The 18,432-nt window shown below is 39.6% G+C and overlaps 1 protein-coding gene across 1 annotated transcript in view; it reads right to left on the bottom strand.

Annotated features, from left to right (window-relative positions):
• LOC119788861 (SH3 and multiple ankyrin repeat domains protein 2-like) overlaps positions 1-18,432 on the bottom strand; it is a 381,590-nt gene that overhangs the window by 338,303 nt on the left and 24,855 nt on the right. The window contains exon 2 of the mRNA XM_038293549.1: positions 13,731-13,802. Coding sequence (XP_038149477.1) covers positions 13,731-13,742 — 12 coding nt within the window. The 5' untranslated portion in view covers positions 13,743-13,802. The remainder of the gene's footprint in view (positions 1-13,730; positions 13,803-18,432) is intronic.

Below are 18,432 nucleotides of genomic sequence, written 5' to 3'. Positions count from 1 at the left end.
AGAAAAGAAAACAGAGAAAACTCACTAGACATGTTACTAAAGTTACTAAAGGGGTCTCAGAAGTCCCCAAATATACTGACACTAAGTTGGAAACAGAGCTGCTCACTGTAGCCACCAGTTAGATACACTAACCACCTTCACAACTGGGTTGGTTTTTCAAAATAAAAGTTCATTTTAACATTTCATGACATCAAAATTCATTTTATATTCTGATTAATAATATGCAGTGGAAACTGTGACAAACCAGAATCAGTGGAGTGATCAGCAGTGGAGCTTTGATCGTTTAGAGAAACTAATCAGATTGCTTTACTCGTTGGAATGGACAACAGCAGAGTCCATCTATGACAAAGATAAAAAAAAAAAACAAATGCAAACAGAGGAGCTGGCCTTAACTTTCAGCTTTTTAACACCTACTCTAAAACCCTAACTTACCTTCCCAGGTAATTTTTTTTTCTGTGGTTCACACCTAAAGATGTGTGACCAGTACACCTCACATGGCCTTGTTATGTTGGATCATCAAGCAAAAGTGACCCAAACAATGAACTGGATGGAAGTTAGAGCAAGAGCCTAACATCCCCTAATGGCCCCTTCAGTGACCTTTATGGCCCCATTAGCGGTATTGTTCTGACAACCAGTTACAAGGCTGTAATTCTGCAGATGAAACATTTTCAGTGATTTGAAGTAGAACCTCAGTTGCCTTTTAGGTAAACAGTTAGGATAATTTATCTCAATTTATCTAATCAAAATTATATTCTTAATAAACTGTGCAAACAAAGTATTGAAAAGTTTTTATATATTTGAATTTGTTATATTGTATATTGTACTAAAAGCAAAAAAAATTTCACCTTTTTTCCCTGTAATTTTTGCTTTGCTCCTAGTAAACAAATCAGAATTATGTTAAACTTGCAGAAATTAGATAATTAAGAAACACTGAAATGAGTGAAAACTGTAAATAAGAATCAAGCAGATGATCTTTTGTTTTCTTTTGTTAGTCTGACTCAAATTTTAAAGTTTAGTTTCGTGGTTAATACTCTTTTTTTCCTCAGAGAATATCAGGACCTTCATCATCTTTTATCTGCGTGTTACCAGAGGAGAGTGGATGGGACTCCAGTGGGGATAATGTTTTCACTTTCCGACGCCTCAGAGTCTTTATTTTTAAACAAGCTGGGAGTGATTCATTAACTGCTGCTGGCCATTAAATGCACAACACGGTGAAAGCAAACTGAAAATCTCACCGCATTTGCTGCTCTGTTTGTTGGGTGATGGCGTTAACTCTACAGGGTCTGCACCTTTTCCATTTCACTACTCCAAAGCTTTGAAAAAAATGCAATACAGGATGTCTAGATTAAATAAATAATTATTTTTAAAGAAAAATAGTCATAAACAAGATCTCTAATAATTCTCCATTTGGTGTTTTCTTTTCCCCCCGCTGACTGTATCTGTAGCTCCGATCATTGTTTTTAAGCTATTCTGTTGTAGGTCAGCTGCTGCATATTGAATCATTGCTCTGTTGATGACACAATAGCTCTAAGCTTCAGCTGTCGGACAGATGGACACTAGACAATATCTAATTATATTATATTTAGTTTTTAAAGTAGGAGAGGAGCGAGAAATTAGAAGAAAAAAGGGGATAAAAGTTGAAAGAAAGAGGAGAGAGGAGATTGACAAAACTTCATCACTCTGCTTCATCACCTGCAAAGAGAGAAGTAAAAAGAACCACACAACTAACTGATATAGATCTACAGATATAATACGGCAACAACTTGATAACATCACCTTAATAACAAAGTATATACAGTGTAAATCAATTGAAAATGTATAAAATGATTAGCCTAGTAAACTAGCACCACCTGCCAGCGGCCAGAATCATTTTTGCCTGCTAGTGGTCTAGCCTCCATCAATGCCCCAGGCCCAAAAGTGACGGGCCAATCACAACGCAGAGATGTGTTTCGAATTTCTGGACGCAAAGTGGGCGGGGTTTTGAGGGCGTGACGACAAAGCTGCACGACGCTGGAGAAAGCACAACAAGGAAGATGGCAACAACTATTGAACAGTAGCATGCACTGCAGCAGCAGCTTCCAATGGAGCGCTCCATGGAAAGTTAAAAGTTCTCTTTTCTGTTGTTCAATAAAAGTATGTTTTAAGATCATTTGAGGCAAGAATAAAGTTTTACTATATGGTCGATTTACCGATTTAATGTGTATTTTTTTTTTTTACAATTTCCGAATTTGAGAGGACCACGGCAACCAGCGAACCTCCGAGGCTAACGGCAGCCCGTCTGCAGAAGGACCGCTGGCTCTGATGGGGATTTTTGACTAAGCTTTGGAATCAGTTTTGGAAGGATTAGACTTGGGGTTTTCGTTGAAACGTAAGCAGGAATATGCTCTACGCTCATTCTTTTTAAGAAGGACGTATTAACCATTTTATAGACAGGCTGTTTGTTTACACTCCCTCACCAGCTTTCTGTCGCGCTACGCCACAGTTAGTTGCGCTCATTGGTCAGAGCGTTGGCCGATTGGCACAGACATGGTTTGATCTCATCAACAATCTTCCAATATCTCATTCATAGGGGCCAGACTAAATTACACATTTAATCACATTTAGTCTGGTTTATAAGGCTATAAAATGGTAGATGAAGAAAAAAAATCGGTTGGTGACAGTGGCGTTGGATGTAGGAGTTTGTCCTGAAATCGAAGGATTGACGGTTCAAGCCCCGGCTCCGACTTTCAGTGTCGTTGTGTCCTTGGGCAAGACACTTCACCTGCACCATCTACTGATGGCGGTCAGAGGGCCCGGTGGCGCCAGTGTACGGCAGCCCCGCTTCTGTCAGTGAGCCCCGGGGCAGCTGTGGCTACAATGTAGCTTGCCACCATCAGTGTGTGAATGTGTGAATGAGTGTAGTGTAAAGCGCTTTGGTCAAGTCTCCTGACTTGAATAAAGGCGCTATATAAGTACATGGTTCATATTTAAAAAGAACAAGCTCAAAGTTCAGTTCACACTGTAATTTTTTTTCAACTTTTATTGCTATTACACTGTCCCAATTACAGAGCAACAAAATTCACTCTCTGCATTTAACCCATCCCCTTAGGGAGTGGTTGGCTGCCATTGTGCGGCACCCGGGAAGCAGTGTGGAGTTAAGGGTCTTTGCTCAGGGACCCAGAGTGGCAGACTGTGGGAGTGTGTGGGACCTAAACTCAGAACCTCATATCACGTTCATAGTTCACTATTTCAAAATTAACTTAGTTTCCAGGTGTTCTTTGCCAAATTTGTTCACTTGGCTAGTAATTTATTCCCTCACTCAAAAACTTGGACCCCACCTCACACATAAACACACACACGTTATTTTCTCCATGTCCCACTTTAATCTGCGAGCACACGTCTCCCAAGCAGACTTTCAAGCTGGTGTCTGTTAAATTGTATTAACAGCCATCTGCGATGTCTAAATGAATCTGATTTCAACAGAGTTCACAATGAAAGTGACAAAATGACAAAGCTTTTAGCACATATCCTGAGAATATGTTTGAGGATGTAAGAGAAAAGTAAAAATATATTCAAAGATGGATGACATCGAGAGCAGCATGTTTCTGCTGTGTCCTTTTTACAGGTCATGAAAACAAAGAGCAGACATGAGGAGTGGAAAAAGTGTTCAATCGATGCCAGGCAGAGCAAGGAGTCGACAATCAATGGAGCTGCTTGAGATGAATGACACAAATTTAAAAGAGCACAATATGAGCAGAATAAAGGCCATCCAGCAAACACGCCTTCACACAGAGGTAATCATACGCCTGTTGAGAGCCTCCATTATGGAAACATGGCGCTCTGTCTGTATGCCTCGGTTAGAAAGACACAAAAAACAAAAAAGTGAAAGCTGCTCCGTTTCCTTTCAAAGCTGCAACCTCAACAACATTTGTTCCATGATCTCTGCAACAGTTTGATACAAGAAAAAAATAAAATCTGGCCTCACAGTCACCTGGGATTCTTTCCTCTTCACACATTGAAACTTAACGGTCCAGGTGACACAGCGGAGGACCAGTTTGTCTAAACTGGGAATCATTGACCGGTTATTGACCTCCCAGTCAGAGGGCTTAATGTCAGTGGGTCTCTCTGCCTTACAGTATGCATTACTGCTGGAAATTGTAAACCAGGACTAAATACCACTACAAGCTGGGACTAATGCAGGTTAATTGAACACTTGACACAAACTTAAATGCCCATTTTGAAATATTCCCAGAGGAACATACTGCAGGTCTACTGGTGTTTAACAGAATCTGCAAGACCAGAATACCACCAGACAAGAAGCAGATATTTAAATGTTTGCATCTTTCAAAACATTTCTACAAAGACAACTGATTAAAAAGTTTCCCTGTGTTTCTTATTGGTAATAATTTACTAAGGTGAACAGTAGCAGCAGTTTAAAAGTTCCACTTCAGGCTGAACAGCAGCCGCATGTCCTCTGGTTTCCAGTCAAGTTCAGACAAACATAAAACCAGTCAGACAAGGACCCATCATGGAAACAGGCAAACTTTTAAAGCAAAAATGTCCGGTACCTGACGAAAATTACTATTTTTATGTTTTTACTGATTATCGCTAAATTCATTAAATCCCTGCACACGTATTAGTTTTAGGTATAAATAATGATCCATTGATTATTCCTTGCTGACCGGACTTTTCCTCTCTGCTTTTCCATTTGCAGATCACTAAAATAACATTATTCCTGAACAAAATTACACTCCTAGACTGAACTGTAAAATCAGATTTTCTCATTTTGATTTCTTTGCAGCAAAAACTGAATTTCAGAGAGTAAAAAAAAACAAAAACCAAAGAAAAAAAGAACTACCTTTCATACCTAGAAATGTTTACACACGTTAAGTTTTTATATTCATCAGTTTTACTGAACATGTATTTAAAAGTGAAAAAAAGCTTAACAATCAGTAGTCAATCAGTAGTCTTTGCAATTATGAGGTAAGAACAACTAACCTGACTCCGCCAGATGGATTTGCTCCACATATCCATCTGGAAACCTTCCGTTGAAGAAATTTTGGGAAGGGGCGAAAATACTGGTTAGCTGATTGGCCTATGTTGGTGATAGACCGGCCAAATAAACCAATCAGATCAACGAAGCATATGACGTACTAACAGAGCGACGACGAAAACACAACCACAAGCCGGTCGGGAGAAGAGCAAAAACATCTTTTCCTCTGAGAAAAGCCTCCAGAGCAGTGTTTTGCTCTTCTTTCAGTGAAGAAATACTCTGTAATTCGGATAAAACTTGCTGGATAGCCACGCCAACGCTAGTTTCATCGGCTGAAGCCACCATGTTCTTTAGTCTGAACTGTGGAGCTTCTCGTTGTGTCACACCTCAACCCGCCTCAAAGCCAACGCTGATTGGACGTTCGTTTGGTGAACGGCTCCAAAGTTTCTTCAACGGAGAGTCTCCAGACTGATCTGCGAGTGAAACCTTGAAAGCTTGCGAGATCAGGATGGTCTCACGAGGCTAAAGGACAACAGCTTACAGGAGAAATTAGGAAATACAGTGGGGCAAAAAAGTATTTAGTCAGCCGGCCAATAGTGCAAGTTCTCCCACTTTAAAAGATAGATCATAGATATACCTCAACTATGAGAGACAAAATGAGAAAATAAAATCCAGAAAATCACATTGTCTGATTTTTAAAGAATTTATTTGCAAAATATGGTGGAAAATAAGTATTTGGTCAGTTACAAACAAGCAAGATTTCTGGCTCTCACAGACCTGTAACTTCTTCTGTAAGAGGCTCCTCTGTCCTCCACTCGTTACCTTCATTAATGGCACCTGTTTGAACCCGTTATCAGTATAAAAGACACCTGGCCACAACCTCAAACAGTCACACTCTAAACTCCACCATGGCTAAAACTAGAGAGCTGTCAAAGGACACCCGAAACAAAATTATAGACCTGCACCAGGCTGGGAAGTCTGAATCTGCAATAGGTAAACAGCTTGGTGTGAAGAAATCAACTGTGGGATCATTTATTAGAAAATGGAAAACATACAAGACCACTGATAATCTTCCTCGATCTGGGGCTCCATGCAAGATCTCACCCCGTGGGGTCAAAATGATCACAAGAACGGTGAGTAAAAATCCCAGAACCACACGGGGGGACCTAGTGAATGACCTGCAGAGAGCTGGGACCAAAGTAACAAAGGCTACCATCAGTAACACACTACGCCGCCAGGGACTCAAATCCTGCAGTGCCAGACGTGTCCCCCTGCTTAAGCCAGTACATGTCAAGGCCCGTCTCAAGTTTGCTAGAGAGCATTTGGATGATCCAGACGATGACTGGGAGATAATCATATGGTCAGATTAAATCAAAATAGAACTTTTTGGTAAAAACTCTACTCGTCGTGTTTGGAGGAGAGAGAATGCTGAGTTGCATCCAAAGAACACCATACCTACAGTGAAGCATGGGGGTGGAAACATCATGCTTTGGGGCTGTTTTTCTGCTAAGGGACCAGGACAACTGATCCGTGTGAAGGAAAGAATGAATGGGGCCATGTATCGTCAAATTTTGAGTGAAAACCTCCTTCCATCAGCAAGGGCATTGAAGATGAAACGTGGCTGGGTCTTTCAGCATGACAATGATCCCAAACACACCGCCCGGGTAACGAAGGAGTGGCTTCGTAAGAGGCATTTCAAGGTCCTGGAGTGGCCTAGCCAGTCTCCAGATCTCAACCCCGTAGAAAATCTTTGGAGGGAGTTGAAAGTCCGTGTTGCCCAGCGACAGCCCCAGAACATCACTGCTCTAGAGGAGATCTGCATGGAGGAATGGGCCAAAATACCAGCAACAGTGTGTGAAAACCTTGTGAAGACTTACAGAAAACGTTTGATCTCTGTCATTGCAAACAAAGGGTATATAACAAAATATTGAGATTAACTTTTGTTATTGACCAAATACTTATTTTCCACCATATTTTGCAAATAAATTTTTTAAAAATCAGACAATGTGATTTTCTGGATTTTTTTTCTCATTTTGTCTCTCATAGTTGAGGTATATCTATAATGAAAATTACCAGCCTCTCTCATCTTTTTAAGTAGGAGAACTTGCACTATTGGTGGCTGACTAAATACTTTTTTGCCCCACTGTATTTTATCTTTATCATGACTCCTGTAATACATTGCATGGATTATTACCTTCAAATAAGACTAAATGTATGTTTTTTCTCCTAATGAAATGAGACTAATTATCACCCTTTATCAAATGGTTCATTAAGTTTTTAATTTTAAAGGTCTCTGATGTGGCTAATAGAACAGTGTTGCATTTGGGTTGGTGTGTGTTTTCCATATAAAGCAACTGTTTGCTAATTTGTTGTTGTTGTTTTTTATTTAGTTTTCTACTGCTGAATTGGGTATACATGTATTTTGATTAATTCTGTTGGCTGATGTGCTGAATCCCTTCTAACAGGTGAAATAACAGTGCATTCACACATTTGCCTAAAGGTTGAAGTAAATTAGAAATTTACTTTTGTTGTGCTTCTGCTGTAAATGTAAAGTAAAACTAGAGGTTGTTCCATTTAATCCTGGAGGTTGACCAAAATCAAACATTGTTGGGTGTTTTTCTCTTTTCCTTTTCCTGAAAGTCATCTTGCCTTTGAAAAGCAAAGTTAATCATTTTCAAAACGAGGAAACGTTTGCTGGTGACACAGCAGGTGTGTGCCTAGTGAAAGAAAACCTGCAGGTAAATTTTTTTTGTAAATGATGAAAAGCTGCATTAATTAAATAACCAAACACTATAGTGTTGTGCTGTAAGCATTCTCACTGTAAGCTTTCATGGTCATCTGAGCAATAACAGCATTGCATTTAGTCAGAGATGGCGTGATCCAGGGGTGCTGTCATCACTAATGTTTTTAATTAACATGCAGGGCGATGTGCAGGAGAAGATCAAAGTGAGGTACATTATTATCTTATTTTTTTTTTTTTACTAAAAAGTCTCAAACCGGTACAATTTGTCAAGACTGGAGACCAAAACCAAGACTGAGGCATAAAGATCGGAAAATCCGCCCAAGAACTAAAACCAGGTCCAGACCAGTCGGAAAACCAAGGTGGTCTCAATCCCTGTTTATCTCCTTAGGCATCTAAAGCTTCCATATCAGGGTTTATCAGAACTGCACTGTTCTGTGATCATGCAAATAGATAGTTGTCCACAAAATGCAATGAAAACTTTATGGTTATGTGTCCAGAAAATGTCATTTTTTTCTTCAGCTCATTTTGTTAACTGGTTGCAGGAAAAAGTGGATGCTAAAAATCATCATTACTGGTTGCTTCAGCTCAGCCTGAAGCTTTTAATGCTCCCATAGTCTGCAGGAGTCTGCACACACTCAGCTGCATAGAGAGATGCTCTTTACTGAGAACGATCTTGCAAACATCTTTAGTATTTCTCCTTTAAAAGCAGATTTGTTCCTGAACACGGAGAGAGTTGAATCTCTCAAGCTGTTAAATCCCAGAGATTTTTTAAACATAGAAACATCATTTCACACTAAATAATACATTTTGTGTAAAGTGGAGATTTTTGACTTTGTCTTAAAGCTGTTTATTTAATTATCCAGATATTTATTGTTGAGGTCAATTTAATAAAAATTATTTCATTTCAGTTTATTTATATAGCGCCAATTTACAACACGTCATCTCAGGTGACTTTACAAAGACAATTAAACCAGATCATACAGTCACATTGGTTAAAAGTTTTCTATCTAAGGAAAATCAGCTGATTGCATCGACTCATTGACTCGACAGCTGTGATTGGTTTAATTGTGTTCTCGGTGTGTTTAGGCACCAGAAGGGTCACGTAAAAATGTATCCAATAGGGGAAACCATTGGGACAATATTTGGGCCCAGAAGAGTCACGGAAAAGGTAAACTGAGTGGGTGCAAAAAGAAAGTGCAATTTCAAAAAGGATTTGAAAATACAAATTGAAAATGGAATAAGGAATAACAATTTTAAATGTGTGATTAAGAAATGTGTCTATTAATCAGATGTATGAATTTGATATTTTATTCTTCATTTAGAAATGGGATTTGAAAATGTATTTCAAATTCCAGTATTAAATAACAGATTAGTAAATGCAATTTACTATTACTATTTCAAATTGCATAATTTAAATCTTAAATTTAACTCTTTAGGTCCTTCGTATATGTGGAGGATGTGAATGTGGCTAAGTGCTCTATGATAAGGACTGCTTGATATTAGTCTGTCAAAAGAACAAAAATGTTACAGTAAAACCCTGGATGACAAAGGGACTTAAAATTTGTAAAAAGAAAAATAAGTTATATAGAGATTTAGTTTCTGTTAGGAATCCAGTTTGTGTGGGTTATGTGTTGTTTGTGTTTTCTCCCTCCACCACCAGGTGGCGCCCGGTTCTTGTCAGCCCTTCCACACACCTGCGGATGGTTGGCTCATTATCTGAGGACTCTTAAGCTGCTGACTGCCACTACCTCGATGCCAGATTGTTTGCCAGTTTTGGGTACTCTAGCCAAGCTGAGTTTAGCAGAATCTAACTGAGTCTTTGTCTCCCTGAGCCCTAATCTTGTTGTTTTTGTCTTTGCCTCTTGGCAGGAAGTCATGCAAACTGGATGTTTTGGCCTTCTCCCCCTGGAGGGATCGTCTGAGCTTCACACTGAGCAGGGGATGCAAACTGGATGTTTGGACCTTCTTTCCCTGAAAGGATTGTTTGAGCTTCACACTGAGCAGGGGATAAATCTCCACACGTACTGATCAAGTACTTCAGGAAATTTAAGTGGCAGTCAGCTCCATCGCTCCTCAAGGAACCAACCAAACCCAAGTAAACCCTGTCCGCCCTCCAACGAGTCAACCAAATTCTGGAATAATCCACACCGACTGGATTCTGGGAAGGACACCTTTTTCTGGAAACGTGAGTCCCGTTTCAGTCTTTGTTTTTGCTAATATAGTTTAAAGTTGATAGAGAATAGTAAGATATATAAAAAACATGGATAATATTTACTAGTATTATAAGTCTACACCTATTGCCCTGGAAAATATAAGAAAGCTTTTACTAAAAAACATAAGATGGCAAATGAATAAAATTCCTTCTTTGTAAATGAAGGACCAGATCAGGACTTTTCCATTAACATTAAAACTGGTGGAAATGTGCAGTTCGGTGGTAGAGTACTCCAGACTTTACTTAGGAGTCAATCAGTCAACTCTAATCCAAACTTAATGACTACATTTGTTGTTACTTAGCAGAAACTGTCCATTCGATTAGGCTACATCATTCTATATTTTGCAGCTCTGCAATTACACATTTTATTTAATATATATTTTTTTTTTTATTTAAACATTTTATTCACTGATGTTAGAACTATGGGTCAGTACACCTGTAACTGGCATGCTGGAATGTGGTTTCACTGATTGCTATTTCGTCTAAAGAAAACAGTCAGTGACTACAGTATGTGAGATAAAGTTACTATTGAAACAACTAGAATGACACAAAATGGAAAAGAAACCAATGACCCAGGAAACACAGAATGACATAAATCAAAGTGTGACTGAAAACTGAAAAAGGAACCTAAACAGAACCAAAAAGTCCACAAATGGCAGAATCATGACACATAATGTGTTCGTATGTAAATGATGAAATTGTTCAATCAAGTCAAAAAAACTGATTGGTTGACTAGTTGATTGATTGATCATTCCAAGTTTAAATGTCAGCCTGTCCCACTGAAACATTGAGCTGTAAAGTTCAATCTCTAATGTTCTGCTCTCTCTGCTTTTCCTCAGAGTAGCTTTGCCTCGTCTGTTCCTGTTTGGCTGTGACGCCATCCTGGAGAGAAACATCAGCTGTGCTGCTTCCATCAACACCCTTGTTTATAGATGCTGGAGATCGGCCTGTTTTCCAGTGTAGTCCTGTTTCTCTGACCGTGACTGGCTGGATGTGCTCTCTTCGTCCTCTGGCATGGGAGCTGGCTCAGAGCTCGCCTGCCAGGCTGTGTGTTTTCTGGACGGGGCCGCCTTTTACAGCTGCTTTTTGTGTCTCTGCTTCTGTCTCCTTGAACCCCAGTCGGCCTCAGCAGATGGCCGCTCACACTGAGCCTGGTTCTGCTGGAGGTTTCTTCCTGTTAAAAGGGATTTTTCCTCTCCACTGTCGCTACAAGCATGCTTAGTGTGAGGGATTGTATTGGAGTCAATGAGTCAATGCAATCAACTGGTTTTCCTTAGATAGAAAACTTTGTATCAATTTGACTGTATGATCTGGTTGAACTGTAAAGTGCTTTGAGATGACATGTGTTGTGAATTTGGCGCTATATAAATAAACTGAATTTAATTGAATTGAATTAAAGTGATGCATCACCAGCTAAGACATATATTGGACATCCTTTGTTTTTGATCTGCATGTGAGCTTTTAAATGCCATATAAAAAGTTTTTCCACATAGATAAACCATCTCAAGCTATTCTGATCGTTAAATCCTGCAGCTGCTCAGCCATCATTCTCAGTTCTGTATGACGGCTCCTGTTAGTAAATCTCTAATTCAAACCTTTATTGTAGAGATCATTGAGGAGCGCAGATGTTTCCGACTGTAAGTTTCTGGTTTGCTGGCGGCGCCTAAGAAAACTCACTCTTTTTATCAATTTCATCAATTATTAATGGTTTAATATTTGCTAATAAACAGACTTGCTCCTGAGGTATACAATGAGTCTGATGAGATAAACTTTATCTGATCAGGTTTTATCTAGCAGATGCCGCTGTTCTAAAAATAAATTCATTTCAGTTGCAGCATAGACCTGAACAGTGTATTAGAGAACCTTTACTTTTCACCACATCGAGCTCCATGTGTGACCAGAATTACATCACTCACAACTAATACACCATTAGTAATGTTAAAATGAACAACTGGGACAGCAAGCTTTTATCAGAGGGCTCCAACTTTATTACCTTAAAAACTCTCTGCTGACAGACTGCAGCTGCAGCGTTTGGGACTGTAGAGCCAGATCATAAACAAAACCCAGTGTGTTCCTGAACTAAAGATCAGGACCAAGGACAGGGAAAATACAACAAGCTTTGTCCAAAGAAGAAATGTAAAAGATAAAGGCTCTGTTCGAAAACCTAGGACGTGTCCTCCAAGGACGCGGTCTACCTAGACTGTATCCTTCGAAGTCCTTGAAAATAAGGAGACCGGAAGAGTTTAGACTGTAAATTCGACCAGGTCTACCCTTCGGCGGGTTTTACCGCCGTATGCTCTGTTGCTTAGCAACCGTAAACATTGACACACAAAGCAGGAAAAGAATGAATACAGAAGTTTTCAAAACTGTTTATTTCTTTTTTATTGTGAAGTGAACAAAGACTACACTCACAAGAATCCAGAATGGAATAAATGTTCCAACCACCGGGAGCAGGAACCAATAAAATCAAATGTAATGATAAAACCTTAGTCAGTTAAATAACCTGCTGCTGTCATTCTGCACATCTCTGATGTTGCTGCTATTTTCGAATATCCATCACTGTAAAAATGTCCATAGCTGCATATTGGTTATTTATTCCCCAGTTTTATATTGTTAAAACACTTTACAGTATTGTATTGTTTATATTTTAACTGTTCCCTATTATGTTATTCTTATACATTTTTCTAAGGTCCACATTTGTGTGACCATTTTTAATAATCTTTCTGCTGCTGCAAATTTGCCCTTTTTGTGGGACAATAAAGGGATTTTCTATTCTGTTCTATAAAAGGGGTAGAAAGATATAAGTGAATCTAAACAATGTATTTATAAAAAATATATCTGCAAAATCTCTAATATTTAACAACAAAAAATACGTAGTTAAGTATATTGTGCAAAACAGCAATAAAAAGATAAAAATCCTATCAGATTTATAGTCCCCACCCTGCAGATATATTAGAATCTGTCCTTAAATTACAGCCAAACCCATTTACACAGTAACAGATTAAAACCTTTAGATAAACCAAACACTACCGCCACATATCTGACTCAATAACCATTAAAACAACTATTTTTCATTAATCTCAGACGGAACTATTAAATGACTTGTAATATATTAAACTGAACTTCCAATTTTCACCACTGTTTGGCGCCAAGTAACCTTTCCTCTGATCACAGCTTGCTTGGTCTCGCAATGAATCCTGGGATATCCAAGAATACCGAGGATACATCAGACCCGTCCTTCAAATCGGGCAAAAAGAAGGACGCATTTTAAGGCCGCATAACGAGGACTCTTGGAATCCGACCAGAGCTCGGCGCCGCGCTATGATGTAATCGGCCTTCGAATCCGGTCTTCTAAGGATGCGTCCTAGGTTTTCGAACAGAGCCAATATGTTCTTGCATTTTTTGCATCACCTGGTGATTGTCATCCTTGAAATTTAAAAGACCCCCCCCTGCTGGAAATCAACGTGCACTGAAAAACCAAGCAAATGCAACAGTGCCACACTTAAAGGTTCAAACATAATCTTCTGGAAAAGCTACAGAATGAGTCTGGAGTTAGACCATGTGGAAAGTTAATCACTTACATATACAACAAAAATACAAAATTAGTTAAAGATAAATAACAGCATAAAAAAATTATTTTGATTTGCAGAAGAATGCAACAAGCAGATCATCATCATCTTCATCATCGTCATCCTAATACATTTAATTAATGCTTGATTACGTCTCCTCCAGCGTGGCATTTCAAGCGTTCAGCATCATTATTTTAAGCTATGATCTGTTGAATTCAGATAAATCCTACGTACCATTTCAGCCATGAGATCCAGAGGAGAAACTCTCTCAGAAGGAGGAGGTCTACAGTTTCTTACGGCAGCTCCCTGGGAGGGGAGGAAGAAAACAGAAACGTCTGGTAAATGACCTCTCCATGTTGAAATATTAACATCTTGAATATTTCATCCTCCTCTTTGCAGAGAAAAATGAAGTACTAAAGAAAGAAAAAAGAAATCAGCTGCAGCTTCAGTGTTTTTCAAAACAGCTCAATCCTTAATCCGTAACACTTTCCCAGCACGTTTTTCCTTGCAAATTTTATTTGGAGTTATACAACATGTTAAACACAAAGAATCAGCATTAATCACATCAACCAATCCACCTACAATACCCCCCCAAAACACACAATCGCTTCTGTCCCACTGATACATAGTGAAGGGAAAGGTTCATCTAACAGCAGCTGTTTATTTTATGAGCCACAATAAAGAAAAAACCCATCAAACAGTTCATTATTCCAGGAGGAAGGTCAACAATTTCCTTAAATAACAATCAATGCTTATTATATTTCTGTTTCTCCAAAATAAAGGGAATACAGAGAAAGTCAGCTTTGTTTTTGCCCAGAATCAGAGTTAATACATAATGAACTGTACCGTTAGAACCTGTACAGTTAGAGAGAACAGGATTTAGCCGATGTTCAGCTGGACCTGATCAAACAGGGATGCTGCTGCTGCCTGCGCACGCTGTCAGATCTCTGAGCGCCGGTGGAGAGGAGGAGGAAACGAGGAGGAGGAGGAGGAGGAGGAGGAAGGGCCACAACAAACAGGCAAGAAGCTGAAGATCAAAGAAGTAATAAAAAAATCTGTCAGCTATTAGGGTTCATTTCTCCGGGCACAGCAGCAACATTGAGTGTTTCAGCATCTGGGATTCAGTAGAACGTCAAACATGGTGTAAAATGAGAGGAACAGGAAACAACATGCTGACAAACAAACTATTCATGATCCTTTCTGCTAACATTCATCTATAATGATCTGATTTCACATCTTAAAAAGCTTAACTTACTAAACTTCAGAGTTTTTCCATCAAACTTTAACCTGACAGTAGTGGGTGAAGCTGATCCATCTCTGAAAACCACCATTCTCTGCAATAAGCTGCAGATATTTACTCTCCATCAGCTCTGCACATCTTCAGACAGAAGGTTGTGTTTACTGTTCTTGGCAAAAGGGCTCAAAGTGAATCGGATTAGATGTGGAGCATCTGTGAAGAACATTTCATGTCCAGTAAGTTCAGTGAGAGAAAATCTAAGAGTGAGACGACAAGCAGACCTGGAGCTCCGTCATCAACTCACTCAGGAGGTCGGAGGAGTTAAATCTACAAACAACATCTTTTCTGCTGCTTTTCTGAATCTGCTTGGTTCTTGGTTTCCTTGTGGGCCACTGCCCTGTTTGGCTGGTTACTACACTGAACCAGATGGTCGCCCCCCACACCCCCCCCCCCCCCCCACACCCCCACCATTACTGATGCCCTTCTGCCTTAGAAAGACCCAACTGATTTACAGCTTGGCATTGATTGTTGCTGGAGTGCAGTTAGATTACTTTATACACTTTTACTGACATTTCTGTGTTTGCGCCAACATGCAGATGGATCTGATGAAATAACCAGTATGACTGCAAAATAAGCACCAACTGACTGGTTCAGGGAGTAAAAAACTTCCTTGAAAATTTGTAGTCCAGCCAAAAAAAAACAGCAGAAGTGTCTATGCTCTATATCAGACATGTTTGCTGAAATTTCAAGCAACAACTTATTGATAGATGGAAAAGTGTGTTTTGTTAAAGATATCCAATACTTCAGAGGTATTGATCCATTAGATATGTTTTCTTATTCAATTTGTCTTAAATAAGAAAGCAAGAAAAAAAAACTGTTCTGTTTTTTCACCTTGCTTTTAAAGACTTTATGCTGTCAGTTAAACACCTCTAAGAAACATGATTTGTTTTTATTTTGTGAAACTAAATGCAGAAAATAAAAAATAAGGAGAAAAGGCTTGGCTTCCTCTCCATGTGAATACAGTATGTTTGTCATGTTCAACAGGCAGGAAACTGACCTGCTTTGTATTTGTAAAATCAATGATAGATTAACAAAGTCAGACGTCATTTTTATCTTCGACGCCCCTCTGTGCGGCGTCCATGAAAACGGCATTTCTGCATGCACCTAGAAAAGTGTGGGTTTATAATTACAGACATCTAGAAACATGTTGGGATTTAGCTTATTAAGACCACCACTATCAACAGATTGTGGGAAAAAAAACTCTGGGAAAGAAATGACTGTCATTCTCCGACTTCACAAAGAGGCTTTGAAAGAGTTGTAATCTGCTGTTTTTTACTTTCTCATGTGGTGTGGTGCTGTCAGCTTGCTGTTTGTGCTGCACATGCTGCCCTGGAGCCTGACAGAACAGGGGAAAAGCATCACAGAGGATAAATACTGTAGCCGCTGTGACAGGCGGCTCATTTTATAGTGCGGATTGAACAACTGTCAGTCAAAACTAAATACTATGGGACACATCCAAACCCTGCGAACAGAACTGATCAAAAATGCTGTAGCTAAAGAGACAACATTCTGTTTTTTGAAGACCTTTTGGTTTTGTTTTTAGTAAAATAAAAACAAAAATATATATTTTAAATTTCAGGCTGAGTTGTTAATGTCAGCTGAAGAATTTTCCATTTTTTCCTTTAATGCTCCATTTAACGGTGGCGCTAAAACAACCCCACAGCATGATACTGCTGCCACCATGCAGACAGCTGGTGCTGTCTGCACTGGTGTCACTGTGGTCAAACAGCTTAAACAATGTCTGACCACCAAACCACTCGAGTAGAAGACATTTTGCTCATCCATCTGTTTAGGAGACATTTTAGAGCAGGCGATTAATTCCTGATCAGAATCCATTCATTCCTTGTTGAATGAAAAAGTTTCCACTTCTTGCCATTTTGAACCTTGGTGATCAAGTTGTTCTTAAACATCTAACCCAATTATTTTCCATGTCATCAGAAACTCTCTCTGCTTCCTTAATGCTTTAAAGGCCTCAGCAGAGTTATGAAAACTGTCAATAAATGTAAGTTAATAATGCAAATATTTTTTTTGTGTTTTGGTTGCTTGTAGTCAAATCCTAGAAACCTGACATCAGATGTTTCATCCATGAGAGTACAATTTTAAGTTTCCAATAAAAGTTTAAACTTTGCAAAACGACAAATGACAAATTCACAAACAGTACAAATCTCCAAAATTAGCTGCTAAAACTGCTAACATGTTGTTAATTGGCGCTATATGAACTGAATTGAAATTACCAAACGGTGGCTTTATTGCAACTGAAGGTTGTTAATCAACTGACAAAAAAAATAAAATGGAAGAGCATGAAAACCAAACTATCAATCGACCATTTTATATATATATATATATATATATATATATATATATATATATATATATATATATATATATATATATATTCCACCCAGGGCTGAGACTGAACAGTACTGGAGAAACATGGGAGAAGGAGGCATCCCACAACACCAATGCTCAGTGGCTGGAAAATCTAAGAACAGATCATAGCAATCTCCCAGAACAAGAACCAGTAACCGTTACAACGGCAGATGTCCAAGAAAGAGCGGCAGGTATGAAGAGCTGGACAGCACCAGGCCCTGACATGATCTACACCTACTGGCTGAAAAAACTAACCCCACTTCATGCACGCCTCGCAGCACAAATGAACCAACTGCTGATGGATGGGACCCACCCAGAATGGTTAACCCAAGGACGGACAATCCTGATCATGAAGGATCCGCAGAAGGGAACAACCCCATCCAACTACCGGCTAATAACTTCCCTATGTACAACATGGAAGCTCCTGTCAGGCATCATAGCGGCTAAGATGAATAGGCACATGGCTCAAAACATGCACCCTTCCCAGAAGGGAATAGGCAGCAACACCAGAGGAGCCAAACACCAGCTACTAGTGGATAGAGCAGTCACCCGAGACTGTAAGACCAGGCAGACAAATCTGTGCACTGCCTGGATTGACTATAAGAAACCCTATGACTCAATGCCACATACATGGATACTGGAATGCCTGGAAATGTACAAGATCAACAGGACTCTAATAGCCTTCATCAAGAACTCAATGAAGCTGTGGAAAACAAGTCTGGAAGCCAATGCAAAGCCAATAGCACAAGTCACCATCAAGTGCGGCATATACCAGGGTGATGCACTATCCCCGCTTCTGTTCTGCATAGGCCTGAACCCCCTCAGCCAGATCATCACAAAGACTGGCTATGGATACCAATTCCGAAGCGGAACAATCATCAGTCACCTCCTCTACATGGATGACATCAAGCTGTATGCCAGGAGTGAGCGAGACATCGACTCACTGATCCACACTACCAGGATCTACAGCAACGACATTGGGATGTCATTCGGACTGGACAAGTGCGGTCGCATGGTCTCAAAGAGAGGGAAGATGATCAGAACCGAGGGGGTTGAACTACCAGAAGGCCACATAACAGATGTTCAGGACAGCTACAAATACCTTGGGGTGCCACAGGCTAACGGAAACCATGAGGAGATGGCAAGAAAGACTGCCACAGCTAAATACCTACAAAGAGTAAGGCAGGTCCTGAAAAGTCAGCTGAATGGGAAAAACAAGATCCAAGCGATCAACACATATGCCCTACCAGTCATCAGATACCCCGCTGG

This window comes from Cyprinodon tularosa, unplaced genomic scaffold, assembly GCF_016077235.1.
Source record: "Cyprinodon tularosa strain WSP-4 unplaced genomic scaffold, ASM1607723v1 ctg328, whole genome shotgun sequence".
In the NCBI taxonomy this organism is placed as follows: Eukaryota; Metazoa; Chordata; class Actinopteri; order Cyprinodontiformes; family Cyprinodontidae; genus Cyprinodon; species Cyprinodon tularosa.
The sequence above is the reverse complement of the archived record's forward strand: the minus strand, read 5'-3'. Positions and strand labels throughout refer to the sequence as shown.